This window comes from Rhincodon typus, chromosome 19 (assembly GCF_021869965.1).
Source record: "Rhincodon typus isolate 14 chromosome 19, sRhiTyp1.1, whole genome shotgun sequence".
Classification (NCBI taxonomy): domain Eukaryota; kingdom Metazoa; phylum Chordata; class Chondrichthyes; order Orectolobiformes; family Rhincodontidae; genus Rhincodon; species Rhincodon typus.
Genome location: NC_063350.1, coordinates 4,131,212 through 4,150,228, shown reverse-complemented (window position 1 = coordinate 4,150,228; position 19,017 = coordinate 4,131,212). Strand labels below are relative to the sequence as shown.

The window sequence follows — 19,017 nt, the reverse complement described above, 5'->3', positions numbered from 1 at the left end:
AAAAAATTGTTGAACCATCTGTTCTGAAGAAGAGTAACCAGACTTGAAACATTAACTCTGCTTTCTCCCCACAGAGGCTGCCAGACCTATTGAGTTTCACCAATTTCTACTTTTGTTTCAAGTCCTAGCACTTGTCTGCCTTCAATCCAAGTGAATTATTCCTCCATTTGGGAGAAAATTCTAGTGACTGGGGTCAAGGTTTTGAGAACCACCGATGTTAATGAAAGATTGAAGGATGTTGGGGATACACAAAGTACTGCAAGGGGAAGCAGAGGGAGAGAAACAGAGATCTTGGTGAGTTTTACAGTTGTTAAAGAAAATAGGATTATTCAAACATCAGACTTACAACAAAAAAAATTAATGCCTTACCAGACCAGGAGCAGCATACGTCACAGAACACCAGATGCTGGATGAAAATGACTAGATAACGCGTAGATACCATGCAAGTTTCTCCTTTTAGCCATTCTACAGACAGTTTCAATGTGAATCCAAGGAGATTGAGTCACTAATGTCCTTCAGGGAAGGAAACTGTTATCCTTATCTGGTCTGGCCCGCATGTGACTCCAGACCCACAGAAATGTGGTTGACTCTCAATTGCCCTCTGGGCATTTAGGGATGGGCAGTTAATGCTGGCCTAGCCAGCCATGCCCTCATCTCATGAATGAATTAAAAAAAAAGTCATCAGAGCATCTTGGATTCACTGAATAAGGGGAGATGACTCTTCCTCAGTAGTTTCACTATACTCAATTTTGTCAACAAGTTTCCCAAGACCACTAGCCTAAATGAGCCAACAAACTCCTGGAGCATCCCCAACCTTGTTGAGCTCGTAAACAAAATAGTGTAGGTCCAATAGTCTAGGCCCAACCACCTGCAGCTGCATCATTAACAGCCATCCTTCCATAAGGGTGAGAAGTAGGGATGTTTGCTGATGATTGTCTAATGTTCAACTCCTCAGCTTCTGAAACAGTCCACGTACAAATGCCAACATCCACGCTTGGGCTCACAAGTAGCAAGTAACATCTGTATCACACAAGTGCCATGTGATAACTATTCTGCGATATTGAACAGTATCGCCAATCGACAACTTGGGGGTTACTAATCGACAAAATACTGAACTGGATGGGACACAAGTACAGTGACAACCAGAGCAAGTCAGAGGCTAGAAATCTTGCAGTGAGTAACTCATCTCCTTATACCCCAAACCCTGTCAGGTGTAACAGAACACCCCCCACATGTCTGGATGACTGCTGCTCCAAGAACTTAACAAGTACACAGGTCCCAAAAGATAGCACTACAAGTTGTTAAGGTTGTAAAGAAGGCAGTTGGAATGCTCTCCTTCATTGGCATATAATGATGAAACCATACAAGACACTGGCGAAGCCACAATTGGAGTACTGTGTGCAGTTCTGTTCGCAACATTACAGGAAAGCAGAAATTGCCATGGAAGTGCAGAGATTTACTAGAATGTTGCTAGGACTGGACAATTGCGGCTACAAGGAGTGATTGAGGATGTTGGGACTATTTTCCTTGGAATTGAGAAGGCTGAGGGGTGACATGATTGAGGTATACAAAATTATGAGGAGTAGAGACAGACAGGAGGAACCTCTTTCCCTTGGCAGAAAGTTCAAAGACCAGGAGCTGTGGGGCATGTGCAGCAAGACAGCATTAAATAGGGCATCTGGGTGTCTTTGGATTGACTGGACAAGGTTGGCTGAACAGCCCCCTTCTGCTCTGTATCATTTTTATGGTTCTACCATCCAGGTAAAGCAGCTCACTTCACTGGCAGCACATCCACTTCCTCAGCACTGACGTACTATCCACAAGATGCAGAAATTCACCAAGCTTCCTTAGATAGCATGCTTCCAAACCAATGACCACTACTATCTAGAAGGACAAGGGCAGCAGATACATTGGAACATCACCATGTGCAAATTCCCCTCCAAGCTACTCACCATCCAGGCTGTAAACAGATTGCCATTCCTTCAGCATTGCTGGGTCAAAATCATGAAACACCTTCCACTGGAATTGTGGGTGTACCTACAGCACATGGATTGCAGTGTTTCAAGGAAGCAGCTCACCGCCACATTCAAGGGCAACTTGGGATGGGTAATAAATGCTGGCCCAGTCCAAAACACCCATATCCCAAGAACAGATTAAAAACTCTGCACATATCATGAAACCTAAGATATTCATATGAATGCTATGAATATGAATAAGGAGGAGAGCACATTAATAAGAGATAAAACTGCAGAAACAAAAAGCTCCTCTCTCTTCACATCTGCTCAGATAGTTAAGCTGACTAAGCTAAGGGTTTGTGCTCAATAGTAGATGTTAATAATGCTATCTGCACTACCTTTCCACCCATTCAGAGCTTTAAACAGAACATGTGGCATCTTATTCAGAATAATACCCAGTTAGGATTTGGATGAGATCTCTCCTTGATACTGCATTGTTAAATTCTTAATGCTTATGGGAAGTACAATGATGCTAGGTCATACAGCTGTCACAAGCACTCAAAAGCTACAGCTAAGCTAGGTTGGCCAGCAGATTGAGCAACACGCTATTCCAGTGTGGCTGAACAATATACGTTTACTAGAACCAAGTTCAATTTTCATCACAGGCAAGAAAGACCTCTGGAAGAAACTACAACTCACTAAACATGGCATTAGCCATGCACATGCCAGGCAAGGATGCACAGAGTCTTCTCGGCATTTGGTAGCATGGTCAATGACTTCCCAAGCTTGTATGTTAACCCCTTGATTGCTGCTGTATAAAAAGGAGGTCCTGGCCAACAGTTTAGTTTGTAGTAAAAGATATTAGCTAACTTGCTAGGAAGAATCTCATTGCCACCCCATGTTTATTATTCAGTGTGATAGGGTTTTATTGGATCATTCATCCAGCAATTGGAGTAATGCAGTAAAAGCTCTTATCTAGTTCTTCACCTGAAACTCTTAAGAAATTCAGAGTATATGCAGGCTCTTATGACAGTATATCGAATACACTGTTCATGAGATCTTAACAATAAAGTGATGAGTGCTACCTTAGTGAGATCAATGACAATGTGCATAACTATTTAGGTAATTGCTTTCAATTACCTCTTTTCTCTCATGGGAATGCCAGGTTCCAATACACAGCTAGAGTGTGGAACTCAAAAATTTTACACAAAAGGAACCAAGTTAAGCCACAAACTCTCTTAAATCAAGGAATTATCACAATGTAAGCAACAAAATTTGAATGGAAAAACAGCACAACAAAAAAAAATGTAGTTAATAATTCCCAAGAGTTTACTACAATCATGGCAGCAGGAACCGAATTTGATTTTTAGCATCATTAAGAAATGTGAAAACCCACACCCAACAGGGAGAACTCCTGAGTCAAGTGCCCTATTTTTCAGTGCAGAAAATGGAAACACCAACAAGTTTTCCCAGCTAAGGCCAAGTTGTCTCACCATCACAACCCTCCCAGGCGATGTAGGGTCTAGGGCAAATCAAACTGTTGCATTAACCATTGCTGCCTTCAAAACAAACCAAAAACAAAGTGGAAAGGTCACATGGTGCCACTCATCTATTCAAAAGGTCACACCTCCAATCCTGGCTTCTAGTTCCTCCCTATGTTCGCAGTGCAGAGCCCCACAAAGCATGTGGTGTTGAGCAGTTGCTCTGATTCTCTATACAGGGCCGGTTGTGCTGATACATTAGGTGAAAAGGCAAGTCTTGACTGTGTCATCAGGGATATAAATTAGGTAAATGGGCAAAAACTTGGTAGATGGAATATAATGTGGGAAAATGCAAGGGAACCTATCATACCTGGACTAGCTTTTTAAAAGAACTACTTACAAAGCCCTACTCAACAGTTTATTTTGGATAAATGCGACATATTGCATTTTAGTAAAACAAACAAAGACAAAACATATACAATTAAAAGTAGGGCCTTGGGCAGTGTAGTAGAACAGACAGAGCTAGGGGTTCAGGTACCCAATTCTTTGAAGTCTGCATTACATACAGATAAGGTGATGAAAGAAGGCATTTAGCATGCTTGCCTTCATTGCTCAATCCTTTGAGTACTGGAGTTGGGATATTATGTTGAGGTTGTACAGGACTTTGGTGAAGCCTTTTCTGGAATACTGTGTCCAGTTCTGGTCTCCCTGTTATAAGAAGGATATTAAGCTGGAAAGGGTTCAGAAGAGAGTTAGGATGTGGTTAGGAATGGAGGGTTTGAGTTATAAGGAAAGGCTGGATAGGCTGGGACTTGTTTCACTGAAGCGTAGGAGGTTGAAAGCAGACCTTAGAAGTTTATAAAATCACAAGGGGTATAGATAAGGTGAATAGCAGGTGTCTTATCCGTTGGGTGGGGGATTTCAAAACTAGGGGACATATTTTTAAGGTGATGGGAGAAAGATTTGAAAAAAAGACTTGAGTAGCTCATATGTGGAATGAACCTCCAGAACAAGTGGTGGATGCGGGTACAGTTACTACATTTAAAAGACATTTGGATAAGTACATGAATAAAGAAATGTTTGGAAGTTTATGGGCCAAGCACATGCAGGTGGGACTAGTTTAGTTTAGATTATGGTTGGCATGGACTGGTTAGACCAAAGGGTCTGTTTCTGTGCTCTGTATGACTTTGTAACAGCCCCTCTAAGCTGCATGGTTGCATATCTACATTACATTTGGAAATGTGTAGCACAGGGTACAAAGCAGCTGTGCATAAACAACATTCCCTTTGATACATGACCATCTTAAAACAGTAAAAGGAATGTCGGTCTTATTCCCCAAATCCTTACTCCCTAGATCTGCATATTTCCCCTGTTTCTTTCAAGTATCCCTTTTGAAAACTACCAGTCACATAAGCAGTGCAAAGCCTCACCAGCACATCGTTGCAGATGTCCTGCAGCTCTTTCTCGACTTTCTCTCGGTACACTTTGACCATCTGCTGCTTCCTTTCACCGCTTTCAATTTTCTGCTCTATGCTGGACATGACCCGCCAGGATGACCGACGGGCTCCAACTACGTTCTTGTATGCGACAGAGAGCAGGTTCCGTTCCTCACTGGAGAGTTCATCGCCTTTCTCCGTGACAGTTTTCATGCAGGCTGCCATGTCATCATAGCGCTCTGCCTGCTCAGCAAGCCTTGCTTTTTCGATCAGGTCAGCAGTTTCCATCTTCAGGACTGCATGCAAACAAGAGGACATCTTTAACAACAATGCTGTGTGTAGTTCATATTGCATAACACAGAACTACTGGTCAAAAAGTGTTTAAAATCAAAATTACAAAGGGGTACTTGAATTGAGAAGTTTTAAGCAAAGAAAACAAGCTGCAGCTCTTGTTGCTAAAAATCGGAACTGGGGCATTCAGGAAAGAATTTAAAGAAGCATCTATTGCTTCATATAAATGGTGGAACATTCCCCACTCAGAGAAAAAAAAACAACTGGAGATGCAAACTCAATTAATCATGTTAAATTCAGCTAGCCAACAGTATTAAGGAATATGAAGTAAGGTAAATAAATGGAGTTAGGCCTGATCTCATGGAATGGCAGACCTGGTTAGTGCAGCTGTGATTCCCAGTGGGGTTGCTGGGGGTGACAGGTTTATAATTCCAAAGGGAATTAATGGGAATAGTGATGCTGTGATCCATGATGGAGTTGGTGTGCGAGAAAAATCTGTGAATCCTGCTAGGATTAGTGGGGTTGTAATACCGGGTGGTTAATGGTTCAGATTTCAAGAACTTGGCATTACTTTTGAAATCCAATACAGATCCAGGAAGACTGTCAAAGGCCTTCTGGCTATTTTCTGAGTTTTCACATTTTCATTACTACCCACTATCACGAAATATTATCTCGCAATATTCCACCTGCCAATCTAATATGAAAGGGATGTATTGTTTTAAGAGTTGAGTCCATGTGTGTTTACATTAACTCAGTCCACTGAATGAATCACAACACAAGTGTGCAGACAGCGCACAGAAGTCTGGAGCAAAAGTTAAAAACAAGTCAAAACAAATGGATGAATCAGCTGGAAGTATTTAATGCACTAGGATTAAGAATGGAATGATATATAGAGACAAGTAAATGTGAAGTAGAAAGTTTAGGCAAACAGATTAGGGTTAATTTAGATTTAGTGCCCCTCGGAACTATTTGAAGAGTAGGGCAACTCTCCCAGGATTCCAGCCAACATTCAGCCCTACATCAAATTCAACAGAAAACTGATGATTTATCTCATTCCTACACATCAGATCTTACTTTGCATAAATTGGCTATTGGACTTGCCAAAGCAATGACCGTAACAAATGCAAAGTGACTGTTGTGAAGTCCTTTAGCAAATTCCCCTGTTCTCCAAAAGGACAAAGCACGATGAGAGGCAGGCTTTAAAACAATATGAACTGTGATTCCTCAGTATTCTAGAATTGAGCTTGTGAATACAAGTAAGGATTGCTTTTTGACTAAGTTTGTCATGGGTGCTGAATGATGGTAATAGCACATCATGTGACCAAATAAACAACCAAGAATAGAAGTAATGGCCTCCTTAGGAAACAATGAATTAAACATTAAAATTTCACACCATCTAGCACAAACCACTGCAGCAAATAGTGAGATATGCAACTTTAAAAAAAGAGCAATTCAACATTACAAAAGGAACAGTTTGAGGGAATTGACCAGGAAAGGGGTTGTACTCAATGAAACCTCAATTGAGGTAGCTGCACAATACCTGCAGCACACATATAGCAAGTGCAAAACAAGAACTTCCTGGTGCAGTTTATAAGAAACAAACACTGATGATACAAAAAAAACCCCAATCAGGATCCAACTGCAGCAATATCTGTTGAAATAAAAAGTACATAATGTAAAGTGTAGAATGAATAAAGAAGCCTCCTAAGTATTTTTTTTTTAAAAAGTGCAGAAAGGCAAAGAGGAAACCAGAACAGTCAAAGCAGACAGGATTTCACACACTAAATATTCACCACTGTCGGACACTAATACCAATGCCAACACTGTAGGAGGTTCCACAGCAAATGATTTTGAATTAGCCATGCAGACACTAAGCCAATAGATTCCCTGGGCAGGTTATATCTGAATAAGTAGCCAAGCAACTACAAAAAGATCCAAACAATTCATACACAGACAAAACTGCACAGATAAGGAACAGGGTGTTGCAATTTTGGAGAGAAAAATCAGACCACTGTTATTTGAAAACTGCAGGGAGGTATTAAAGAAAGGGAAACAGTGCAGATTCACCAGACTGATACCACAGCTTATAGAATTACATTAATAGGGCAGGTTGCATAAACCTGGCTTGCATTCCTTTTGGTTTAAAGCGTTGAGGGGTGATCTAATTGATGTCTTTGAAGTGATAATAGTAGATGAAGAGAAATTATTTTCTCTAGTGGGTATAATGGGGTGCAAGTCTAAAACTTCATACAAGAGGTAGTAAAAGGATTGAATTCACTCCCCCATTAGGTTGTGGATTGGGGGTGGGAGTGGTTACTTGAAATTTTCACAGCTGAAACTGATAAATTATTTGCTTATTCAGGGTATTAAAACATATCAGTGGAACACGTTTCACCAATCTGATGTTGACTCCTCTGCACCTTTACTCCATTTACCTTTCATTTCATATCCCTGCGAAGCCCTTACCCTGTTGTTCTCTTTCTTGAAAGTACTAAGTGCCACACAGGAGGTGAATTCCAGATAAATGCAAAAACATTTATTCCTGTGCTGGTTCCTCCACTCTTTCCCGTAATCTGGCAAACACCTTCTCAAAGATGATATTACATTCACATCACGACCAGATCTGACTGGAATAATACTCTAATTGTACCTTCAGCGCAGTCATACATTTCAGTTTAACATAATAGTAGGCACATGGATTTTTTTTTTAAACACTTCTACGAGTTTTGGGCACTAAAGGAAGCAAAATGTAGACTTCAGCTTCCAAGAATTTATTGGACAATTAGACAAAAGATAAACAGAAGTAAAATTGTTCCCATTTTGAAATTATACATTTTATTTTTATATTTCCTTTGGTTTACCTGTGCAGTTTCCAACAAGGTGGTGATAATCAGAATTTTCAATCAATGTCCAAGCACAAATTCTAGCCTCATACTCTAGTGCAGCTCTGAAGGAGTGCTGGACAGTCAAATGCACTGTACTGCAGATGAGATGTTACACTGAAGCTGCTCCTCTGCACTCTCAGGTAGATGCAAAAGATCTCGAGCACTGCTTGAAGAGCAGCAAGAGAGTTCTCCCCTGTATACTGGTCACAGTCAACTTCATTCCCTCAAATTCTGTTTTCTTCTGCCTGGACCTCAAGGTCCATATGTGGCAGGGACTTCTGAAACTGAAAGTCAATTTTGGGAATGGTGTCAGCACACGGATCAGCACATGCAGAACCTTGGAGCACTTGCAGAGCTCAGAGGGACCATTGCTGGTCAATATTTTAACCTTCATACAACTTCACTAAAACAAAAAGAAAAATTTATCTATTCACTCAACACCATTTGTGAGCTTTTGCTGTAAATTGGAAGCCACATTTCCATATTGACATGGTGACTACGTTTTCAAAGTAGTATAGTGGCTTCAATGACCTGTGGTTATGAAATGCTCTATAAACATAGAGGTTGTCTTTCTTCAGTCCCCTAGTTCCTATTGATTTGCAAATTTTACTGTGTTTTGGTTCAAGCATTTTATTTCAATTTCAATTTCAATCTCAATCCTTCATAATTTAAAAAGGTGGACTGACTGATCACTTGAGTCATTAGCAGAATGACTATGTTTGGGTGGGTCATTTTTATTCTGAAGGTGCTTTGCCACCAAGAGGCAGGAAGCTGCCTCATGTTTGTGAGTCACAGCAAGGTAAGTGGCAGGTGTTTAAAGGAGGTGCTGAATGAAAGTAGAATATGCAGAAAAAATTAAATTCAGACCAAGATTAAGGGGGAGAAGTACTGGAGGAAGCCACAAGGCACTGCAGTTGTTAGGAGATTGCCTTCAGCTCTGGAGGTTAGGCTTGAATCCAGACCAGATGGTTGGTACCAAAGTCTCTTTTTAATTGACTATAGCACAGGAGGCCATTCACCCCTTCGTGCTTGTACTGGCACTCTTTGAAAGGACCAATTAATACCACACATCTGTTCTCTTTTCACAGTCCTGTAATTATTTCCTTTTCAAGGACGAATCTAATTCCCTGATATCAATAATGAGCACAAATTCACAAAAATCAAGTAAAGGTGCATAGTATTTTTTGTTTGCCAGGAGCTCAGTCTAGCTGATAAGATCGGAAAAAGAACACGAGCAGGAATAGGCAAAATGGCCTCTCGAGCTTTTGCTGCCACTCAAATCAGATCTTGGCCTCGTTTCCACATTAGCTCACTAGCTCCATTCCCACTCCCCTCTCTGGGTGGAGAATTCCAAATTTTACAAGGACCATCGGAATTCCTCCTGGACTGTTTTAAATGGCTTCTCATTTTTAAATTGTTTTCCCAAGTTTTAGACATCCTCTCAAAAGGAAAGTATCCTCTCAGCATCTACCCCACCAACTGTCTCATAAGAACACAGGACTGAAGTGGGATTAAACCATTTGGTCCAATGACCTCGGACTGCTATTCAATTAGATCATGGCAGATACGGTTGTATTTTCAGCTCCACTTTCCAACCTGTCCTTCATGACCCTGGACTATCAAGATAGACAAGTCCCTAAGGCATAGGAGCAGGAGTAGGCAATTTGGCCCATCAGCTCTGCTCCACCATTCAATCATAATCCTGGCCGATCTACCCTGTCAAGCCCCCTAAGAATCTGCACATTTCAAAAGGTCTCCTCTCATCCTTCTAAACTTCACCAAGCCCAGGCCAAACCTACTCAATGTCTCCTCAAACAAGCATCCCTCCAGACCTGGACTCAACCTTCTGCTTCCAATCCAGTATATCATTCTTTAGATAAGGTGACCAACGCCATTCACAGTTCCAGCTATGTTCTGACGACTGCATTGTATAGTTTTAGCGAGAATTCCCTATTTTTAATGCTTTATTCCCTTACTGTCTCCACTGCTTTTGGGGAGAGAATTTCACACTCAGCTGGCCCTTTGATCGAATGCAAAATTCTCATCCATCTCAAAAGAAACGCTTCTTAAACAACACCCCTCAGTTTGCCAAAGAGGAAGTATCCTTGCTATCCACCCTATCTAGTCCCATCAAGATCTTACATGTTTCAATAAGATCGCCTCAATTTTCTAAACGCCAATGGATTTAGGTTGAACAGGTTAGACCTTTATTAGATAAACCCTTCTTCTCAGGAATGAGTTGAGTCAATTACGTATCTTCTCAAATAAACAGATCAAATCTGTACATGGTATGTAAATTGTGGTCTCACGACCACCTTATACAGCAGCAGTAAAATTCCCCAACTTTTACTTTTTCCATTTTTGTTGCAAGATACAACATCTTGAATAATAATTTCATTATTCCAAACACTAATGAGTTATAGGCCAAACCTGCTTAACTTATTCCTCAGAAGACAATCCCTTTGCCCCAAGAATCAAACCCAGTGAACATATTCTGACCTGTCTCCAATGCAAGTGTATCCATCTTTAAAAAATGTATGAAAGAGATTTTATTCAGTACTCTAGGTGTGGTCTTATGAACGCCCTGTACAGACGTAGTAAGCCTTCCTTAGTTTTCTACTCCAGCCAATTGCAATAAAAGGCCAATTTCATTTGCCTAATTACTTGCTGGAATTGCATTCAAACTTTATGGCTTCATGTCTTTATTTAAAATAATACTTTACTTTTCAATTCTTCCTACCAAAGTGGATAATCTCTAAATTTCCCACATTATACTCCACCTACGAATTTTTACCATAAACTTGACTTTCTATATTCCTTTGCAAACTTTTTGTCCTCCCCATAACTTCCTTTCTCACCTACCTCTGCAAATTTGGTTCCGATACACTTGGTCCTTTCATCCAAGTCATTAACAGATTATAAATAATACCGTAGAGGCTGCAGCAATGATCTCTCTGGCACCTCATTACTTAGAATTTACCAAACTGAAATGATCCGTTTATCGCAACTCTTTTGTTGGTTAGCCAATCCTTATCTTTGTTCTGAGGAAGGGTCGCCAGAGCCGAAAACGTTAATTCTGATTTTTTCTTCACAGATGCTGCCAGACCTGCTCAGCTTCCAGCAACTTCTGTTTTTGTTCCTTATCTTTGATGCATCACCAGTCCAACACCATGCGCTCTTATCGTTTACGATGGCACCTTGTCAAAAGTCTTTTGGATATAAGTATATTACATTCCCTCAGGAAACTGATGAAAACACGGAGGTGGCAGGAAATTGTAGTTGAGACTGAAAATCAGTTATGATGTGTGCCTAACAAAGTGCTGTCAAGGCTGAGTCAATAAGTATATCCAAGGTGAAGACAGACACATTATTGAATCAGTAAGGGAATTAAGGATCAAAGACAGAAATTGCTGGAAAAGCTCAGCAGGTCTGGCAGCATCTGTGGAGTGAAATCAGAGTTAATGTTTTGAGTCCAGTGATCCTTCCTCAGAACTGAAACTGGTGAACCCTTTCTGTACCCTCTCCAACGCAGCTACATCCTTCTGGTGGTGACCAGAACTAAACACAATATTCTAAGCGTGGCCTTACTCTGATGATGATGGTTCCACTTGCTGGTGAACTTTAAAGGGTTGCGCGTTCTGTCCTTTCCTATCACATTCTAGTTATCATTGCCAATATTATAATCTGTTCAATTGTTTCGTCCTCTCTCTTTACCGTTCTACAATTAGCTTCATATGAACTCTCCAGTCAGCTATTTAGTTTAAAGCCATATTAGCGGCCCCAGGGCAGAATCCAGCAAGGAAAATGAGGTGGGCAGGGCATTTCAATATAAAAGGGGAAAACGATATGTCAATTTCCCAAAGGCAAGTGAATTAGGCCAGGAGTAGGCCATTCGGGCCCTCAAGCCGGCTCCGCCATTCAATAGGATCGTGCCCGATCCCAACACCTCATGTCCACTTTGCTGCATTTGCCTGTAACTCAATTCTCTTGATTAAGAATCTCTCAACCTTAAATATACATAAAGTCTTTGCCCTCATTGCTCTCTGCGACGAGGAGCTACAAAGACTATCATCCTCAGTGAAGGCATTTCTCAACTCAGCTTTAAATTGGCATCCCTTTTTTCATATAGTTACAATAAGACTTTCAACCTAGGGTAGGGAACAGTTGGTCAAGGATCATGGAGGTAGCTTGAACGTCACAGAAGATAGGGCAAGGTTGATGAAGGGATCTAGGGTGATGTGATGTTTGGGGTGGGGTGGGGTGGTGTTTGGGGTGGGGGAGACATGTTGGAGGTGGGAATTCGTCAGTTTAAGCTCGAAAAGCTCCTTTTACACTTGCAGAATAATGCTGCTGGTTTTCAGGTGGCAGATCTCAATTAAGCATAGCATCAAAACCTTCAACCACTGAAGAAAATAGGAAATTACTAACTTCCTAACCCTGTAAAGACAATTAGCCTAGCCCTCAACTGTAGTTAGTTGACTGATTCAATCTCCAGTCACTAACAAGATTTCACCTTTATTTACTCAGTTTGCCAGCCAGACAGACACATAGCATAAACTTGCACATACCAACTCCTCTTTACCAAACAATATATTTTCAATCTTGGTAAAGGGCAGGGGGTGGGGGGGTGGGAGCAGTGAGGTAAAAAAATATCCTCAGGAAACACAGCAACCTGCAATTATCTTCCACCTTTATTCTGAAAATATCCCAAGGTCCTTAAAAGGCACAAACAAAAGTTTACACTGACTCACTTAAGGAGATATTAACAAGATGATTGAAAACTACAATCGCAAGCTTCAGAGGAACCTGCATGAGATATAGCCTCAGGTATGCAGTGTGCAGGTCCACTAGCCTATGGACACACCCTGGCACTTAAGAAATAAACTTCCAGCTGCGGAGAAACAACCCTAAGACCTTGTAGTTCTCTGGAGAATTGAGGGTTCAGGGAATAAACCCAGACAGGAAATGTGAAGTTCCAAAAACAGATTGAAGTCTGTCAACTTTCCAGCAATTCCCATAATCAAGCTAGTGCAAATGATGTGCATTACTTTAGACCCAATCAGGGATACTGAGGTGGATCCTGACATTTGGGCAGCACAGAGTCTCCAGACTTGCACCCTGGGGAAGATATTCCAGTTTCACTGAATAATGATCTAATCACAAGGCACAAACAGGCGTTTGAGATGATGAATGGCTGTCCGAGATACAGGAGGACAGCGTTGTTTAAGAATGAAAATTGAGCGTTTAGGGGCAAGGCAGCTTATGAAACTTCCACAAAGAATGAAAATCAGGGATGCACAAGAAGCCAGAATTGGGACAGAGATTTCAAATGATTGCAAAGTTAAGAGGAGCTTACAGAGAAAAGGGTGGGGCTGAGGTCATTGACAGATCTGAAAACGTAAATGAGCATTTAAAACTTGAGACACAGCCAACGTAGCTTAAACATGAAAAGTAATGGAGTGATAGAGACATTCTACAATTTAGAAAATTAGCAGCAGGATTTTGGGTTATCTAACATTTTATGAACAGATTACACCAGAGCAGATTTCTTAATGAAAAGACACAACTGTAGAAATACAAAAACGCAGGCTCTTGCTAGAAGACCCAAAATAGTTAGTAGCACTGATCAATTCAACATCTGTCAATTTATTAGATTTTAACACAGCTATAGCAACACCATTCAGTAACTGGTTCTTAGAAGAGTATTTCCCTACATACTAGAAACTTAAAAGTGGAAAACAAAATTTACATTATGTCCAAGAGTTTGGAGAAGCTAAAGGTACAACATCCTAAATTTAACAACATTCACTGTACGATCACTAAATCACACCACCCAGCCACTTAGACTCACCACGATCCTTTTCATCTACTGATTAACTTACAGCAATGCCCGTGCAGGTAGAACTTCAACTTTCTCACTTGACCAACAATCTGTTCATTAAAGCTGGAGATGCTACTCCCACAAGCAGAAACCCAAAAGCACTTAGCTTATGATGCAACTTGTTTCGTTAAACAGGTTTAACCAGTACTCCTCCCATCAGGCCTAAACAAGTTATTACATCTCCTGTTAGGTTCTGAATTGCAAAACGAGGAGCTCAGAACCAAAAGAACTCAAAGCGCTTCGGTTTGGGACGTTAATTATTTAATTTCAGAGAAAACCTCCTGATTGGTCAATGGTGAACTGTGTAATTGGAGGCTCCACTTTGCTGGACTTATGCCCGTCTGCATCAACTTATCAACTAAACAAACAAACTGCCCCTGGTTAAGCAATTTTAAAAGTTTCATTATTGTTTCAAATCCCTCTGTGACTTCAACTCACTTTTTAAAATCTGAAACCTGACAATGCTCCAAGATACCTATACTCCTCTAATTCTGGCCACATTAGGATCCCTGATTTTAATCACTCCACCACTAGTGGTGGTGCCTTCCACTGTCTGGACCCTAAGCTCCAGAATTTCATCCTTATTTTTCTCTGCCCCTCAGGCCTTGCTTTCCTCCTATAAGATGCTGCTTAATATATACTTCTTTGACCAAACATTTGGCCATCAGCCTTTATCTCTTCATGTACTTGACATCAAAGTTTGCTGCATGGTGTTCCTCTGAAACTACTTGGAATTTTGATCATTTCAAAAGGTACCCTATAGACCCAAGTCTTTGCTGTTTAAATTGTTCAAATGATCAGGTCTGTCATTGGCTTGCATAGTGATATGAACCAATTGGAAGCAGTTTTATACCAAGATGGTTAGAGTCTTGATAAGCAAAGGGATGAAAGGTTATCGGAGTAGGCAGGAATATGGGGTAATCAGATCAGCCATGATCTTACTGAATGGCAGAGCAGACTTAAGCAGCTAAGTGGCCTACTCCCACTCATATGTTTGAGTGTAATAGTTGCCTCATCCTCAAATATTAAGTAGAGTGCAACGATTTACAGGAATTGAGGGGTATGATGAAAATGATTTCAGTTGTGACTGAGTCCTAATAAATGGAGAATGAAAGCCATTCACAGATGAAAATGAATTTAGGAAAAATTTATTTATGTAGTGAGTGGTGAGAATGGGAACTCTGTCACATTGAGTATCTAATGCAGAAAACACTGACTTGTAAGAAGAAGCTTGTTGCATTCAGGAGCAAAAAGGCAATAGAGGGATTCAAGATCTGTTGGGGTCAAAATAGATTTTTATGTGCTAACTCATTTACAAGGTCAATTATGCAGTCACATAACACTATCTTCTACTGACACATGGAGGATTTAGGCTCTCAAAGAGATTGAATAATTCATCAATATCCCCAATCATCAGTTCTGATGAAGAGGCACGAGACTCAAAATATTAACTCTGTTTTCTCTCCACAGATTCTGCTAGACTTGCTGAGTTTCCCCAGCAATTTCTGTTTTTATTTCAGATCTCCAGGAGCTACGGTCAAGTCACCACTAAACTTAAAGCCACAGCACACAGGAAATCATTAATTTCTTAGATAGCATAGTATTTAAATTCAGACTAGACAACAAATGTAAAAGTTAGCAACAAACACTTCTACATATAAAAAACCATCACCCCAAGCACATCTTCCACAGACTAATGAGGTCACAGTTATTTCTTTCCATGCAATATGCACAAAGTTGGAACATCTTAATTAGGTAGTTACCCCCCTTTGTTTTTACTGCACCTCCAATCTCAATCTCCGATTCAAAAACTTAACAACTAACACATTGCTTATTCCACTAGAATCCAATACATCTTTTTTTACCATGTAGAATATCCCTGATCTTACACAGCCTTAAACAAGATAGATTTCATAATCATTTGCAAGAAATTTATTACCTTAGTGATTCAAACTTTTCTTGGATTTGTTAGCTGAGTATTCATTTGCTGATAGGTTTAAAACTGTTATCTATCCATCGTAGCCCTATCCTTGTTGCCACATTGTACCCCCACAATTCTTTTACAGCCCTTTTTCTTTCTCCTCAGAACCTGTTTTGTGTAACCTTTCTCATCTTTTTCATGCTGGTTCTGATCTTGGCAAAATGCTTCTTGGTGACTCCCTACCAGTTTCACTTATTTACCCTATCTTCTGCTCCTCTATTTACAGGTTGAGTCTCTCCCTCTTTTATTGAACCCATTAGCAACAAACACGTGAAAGAACCAACCTGTGACTGGAGAAGCTACTCCTCAATATTTCCTTCCATTCTATTAGGGGCATAATTTTTCTATGATTTTCACACCATTAATTAATTTTCCTAGGCAATTTGTGGACTTTGATTGTGTGAATCTGCCATCTTCCTGTGTATTTTGAGCAGTAGTATGTAATATAACCAGAACAGACAACTGACAGACTATCCTGCTTATTTGTAATAATTTCCATACTATTCAACTGCTGCTGACCAATTATCCCTAAGCAATCCTGAGAAATCATTTTCTACTAAAATATGCCAATTGTGCAATAATGTGAATTAAAAATCTTAAAAACCATTAAGCATTGTTTACCTCTCAACCCCCAAAGTGGAAAGAACTTTGGGATGTCTATGGTTGTAACTGGAGCTATATAAATGCAAGTTTTCAGTTCTTCTTCATTTTACTGTGTTATTGCTCTGCATTTACGTTTTCATAATATTCCAGTCTCATTTCACATTATTAGGTTATTACTCTTAATGCCTCCTCTTACATTATTGCTCAGTGTTAATACTCCTAGGTATCAACCCTAGCTCTCTCCTCTGAACTGCAAGGTTCAAATCTCTCTGCACGACTTGCATAAAAAGGTTAAAGTTGCCACCCTGATGCAAAAGCTGCCATTTTTCAGATGAGACCTTAAACTGAAAGCTGTGTCTTAATATTCTGAAAGAAGCGCAGACAAATTCTCTGTCATATCCTAAACAATATTTATCCCTCAAACAACATCATAATAAAATCTGGTTATTATCCAAATTGCTGCTTGTAGGAGCTTGCTGTACACAAATTAACTGCTGTGTTTCCTACATTACAATAGTGATTACATTTCAAACTGTAAGAAGCTTTGAAATGCAGAAGACAGCAGGAACACTAGGGCATTTGACTCATTGAGCCCACTCCAACATGCAACATGACCATGACTGATCCTGTCTCAACATCATTCTCCCACTCTCACCCCAAACCTCTTGCTCTAGAAAACTATCTATTTCTTTCTTGAATATTTTCAGTAACTTGGCCTCCACAGCTTTCTGTGGTGGAAAATTTCACAGGTTGACCGCCTTGGAGTGGAAAAATCTGTCAGCTCAGTCCACAATGGCCTAGTGGATATCCTGAGACCATGACCCCTTATTCTGGAAATGTCATAGAATCAGAGAATCCCTACTGTGCAAACAGAGGCCATTTGGTCTATCGGGTCTGCATCAACAGCCTGAAGAGCCTACCACTCAGAACCACCTCATCCCTGTAACATTTCCCATAGTTAATCCACATAGCGTACACATTTCTGCACACTACGAGGAAATTTAGCATGGCCAATCCAACTAACTTGCACAACTTTGGACTGTGGGAGGACACCGGAGCAATCCACAGAAACCCACACAGACACGGGGAGAACATGCAAAATCCACGCAGACAGTCACCCATGGCTGGAATTGAACCCAGGTCCCTGGTGCTGTGAGGCAGTAGTGCTAACCACTGTGACACCCCTAACCATGGCCCCTGGTTGTGAAAAGCACCAAACAAATGCAAATCTATCTCTGCCGTGTTACTTGAGTTAGTACTTTAGATTTCTGAATGTACAACCAAATCAGTGTTATTACAATCCAAATCCACTCCCTCACTGACTGTGCTATTAGGTGAGAGACCCCATGTTACTGCACCATTACTCCAATCTCCGTCTAATGTTGCACTATCACACCAGCTTCCTTTGTTAGTGTCTTATTCTGACTGGCATCATTTAGTTATTCTTGTCTCCTATTCCAAATGCATAATTCCCATAGTTCTATGAATGTAACCAAATTAACTACTTAACTTCGACAGCTGCAAGAGCATGTCACAGTCTGGGTATTCTTTGCTGAGTGGATTGTCTTTTAGTCCCCCCACAGCCTTTCCACAAATGAAGTCTGAGACCATCCAGGACAAAGCAGCCTGGTTATTGAAGATCGCAATCACCACCTCAAACTTTCACTCCCTTCATCATCAGCACATAATGCTAGTACCATGTATCAATACTCAAACTCCCCATCTAACAGCACTGTTGACCTGTGTACACCACATGGTCTGCAATGGTTCAACAAGGTGGCTGGTTCACCACCTTCACCAGTGCAAGTTGGAATCGTATTAAATGCCAATTGTTTGAGAGTGAATATCACATGAGATGAAGGAATAAAACAAAATTATGGTATTATTCTAATCTTAACATCTAACTATTCTGGGCCACTACTGCAGCCTCCACTCTCTGATGCACTAACATGTAATCTTTCTTTTCTTTGCAAGTTTATTGCATTCTTGTCCTACTGTATCATTTTTTCCAATGTTCTTTCATAATTATTATTATTTTCTCCAAATTTTAATGTCAGGCTATTATTGTCTCCCTTGTGTTCCTGCATGATTATACCAGCTTCCTATATGAAAGCAGTGCATCCTTGTTATTGCAGCCTGTCCAGCCATGCTCCTATAATGAAATTCAGACTCTTCCAATGGTACTGGAGTATGTGACTGCATTATTACCCACTCATCTGTAAACTGCAATAAGCTAGCCTCTCCTTGTGCAGAGCCATTATTACACTGGTATTTTTGCACTTGCTCCATTCTATTTGTGTCAGTCCATTACTACTATAGTCTTGTCCTCTATTTATGCACCATAATCAAGTCTTTCCATATACTCTGGTCTATTTCTACTTGGAGACATTGTGGTTGTGAAACACACTCTGGAATTGCAAATAGAGATAGTAGGAACTGCAGATGCTGGAGAATCCGAGACAACAAGGTGCAGGGCTGGATGAACACAGCAGGCCAAGCAGCAT

General features: G+C 40.5%; 1 protein-coding gene across 4 annotated transcripts in view; it reads right to left on the bottom strand.

The window, feature by feature from the left end:
- The window catches only part of LOC109935218 (14-3-3 protein beta/alpha-1-like), a 35,183-nt gene that overhangs the window by 12,519 nt on the left and 3,647 nt on the right, over nt 1-19,017 (bottom strand). For 2 of the 4 annotated variants that reach the window (XM_048608468.1, XM_048608469.1), the window contains exon 2: nt 4,867-5,168. In XM_048608468.1, coding sequence (XP_048464425.1) covers nt 4,867-5,160 — 294 coding nt within the window. In that variant the 5' untranslated portion in view covers nt 5,161-5,168. Of the gene's footprint in view, nt 1-4,866; nt 5,169-13,899; nt 14,061-19,017 lie in introns of those variants that run through there. The other 2 variants (XM_048608470.1, XM_048608471.1) reach the window with 2 other exon arrangements.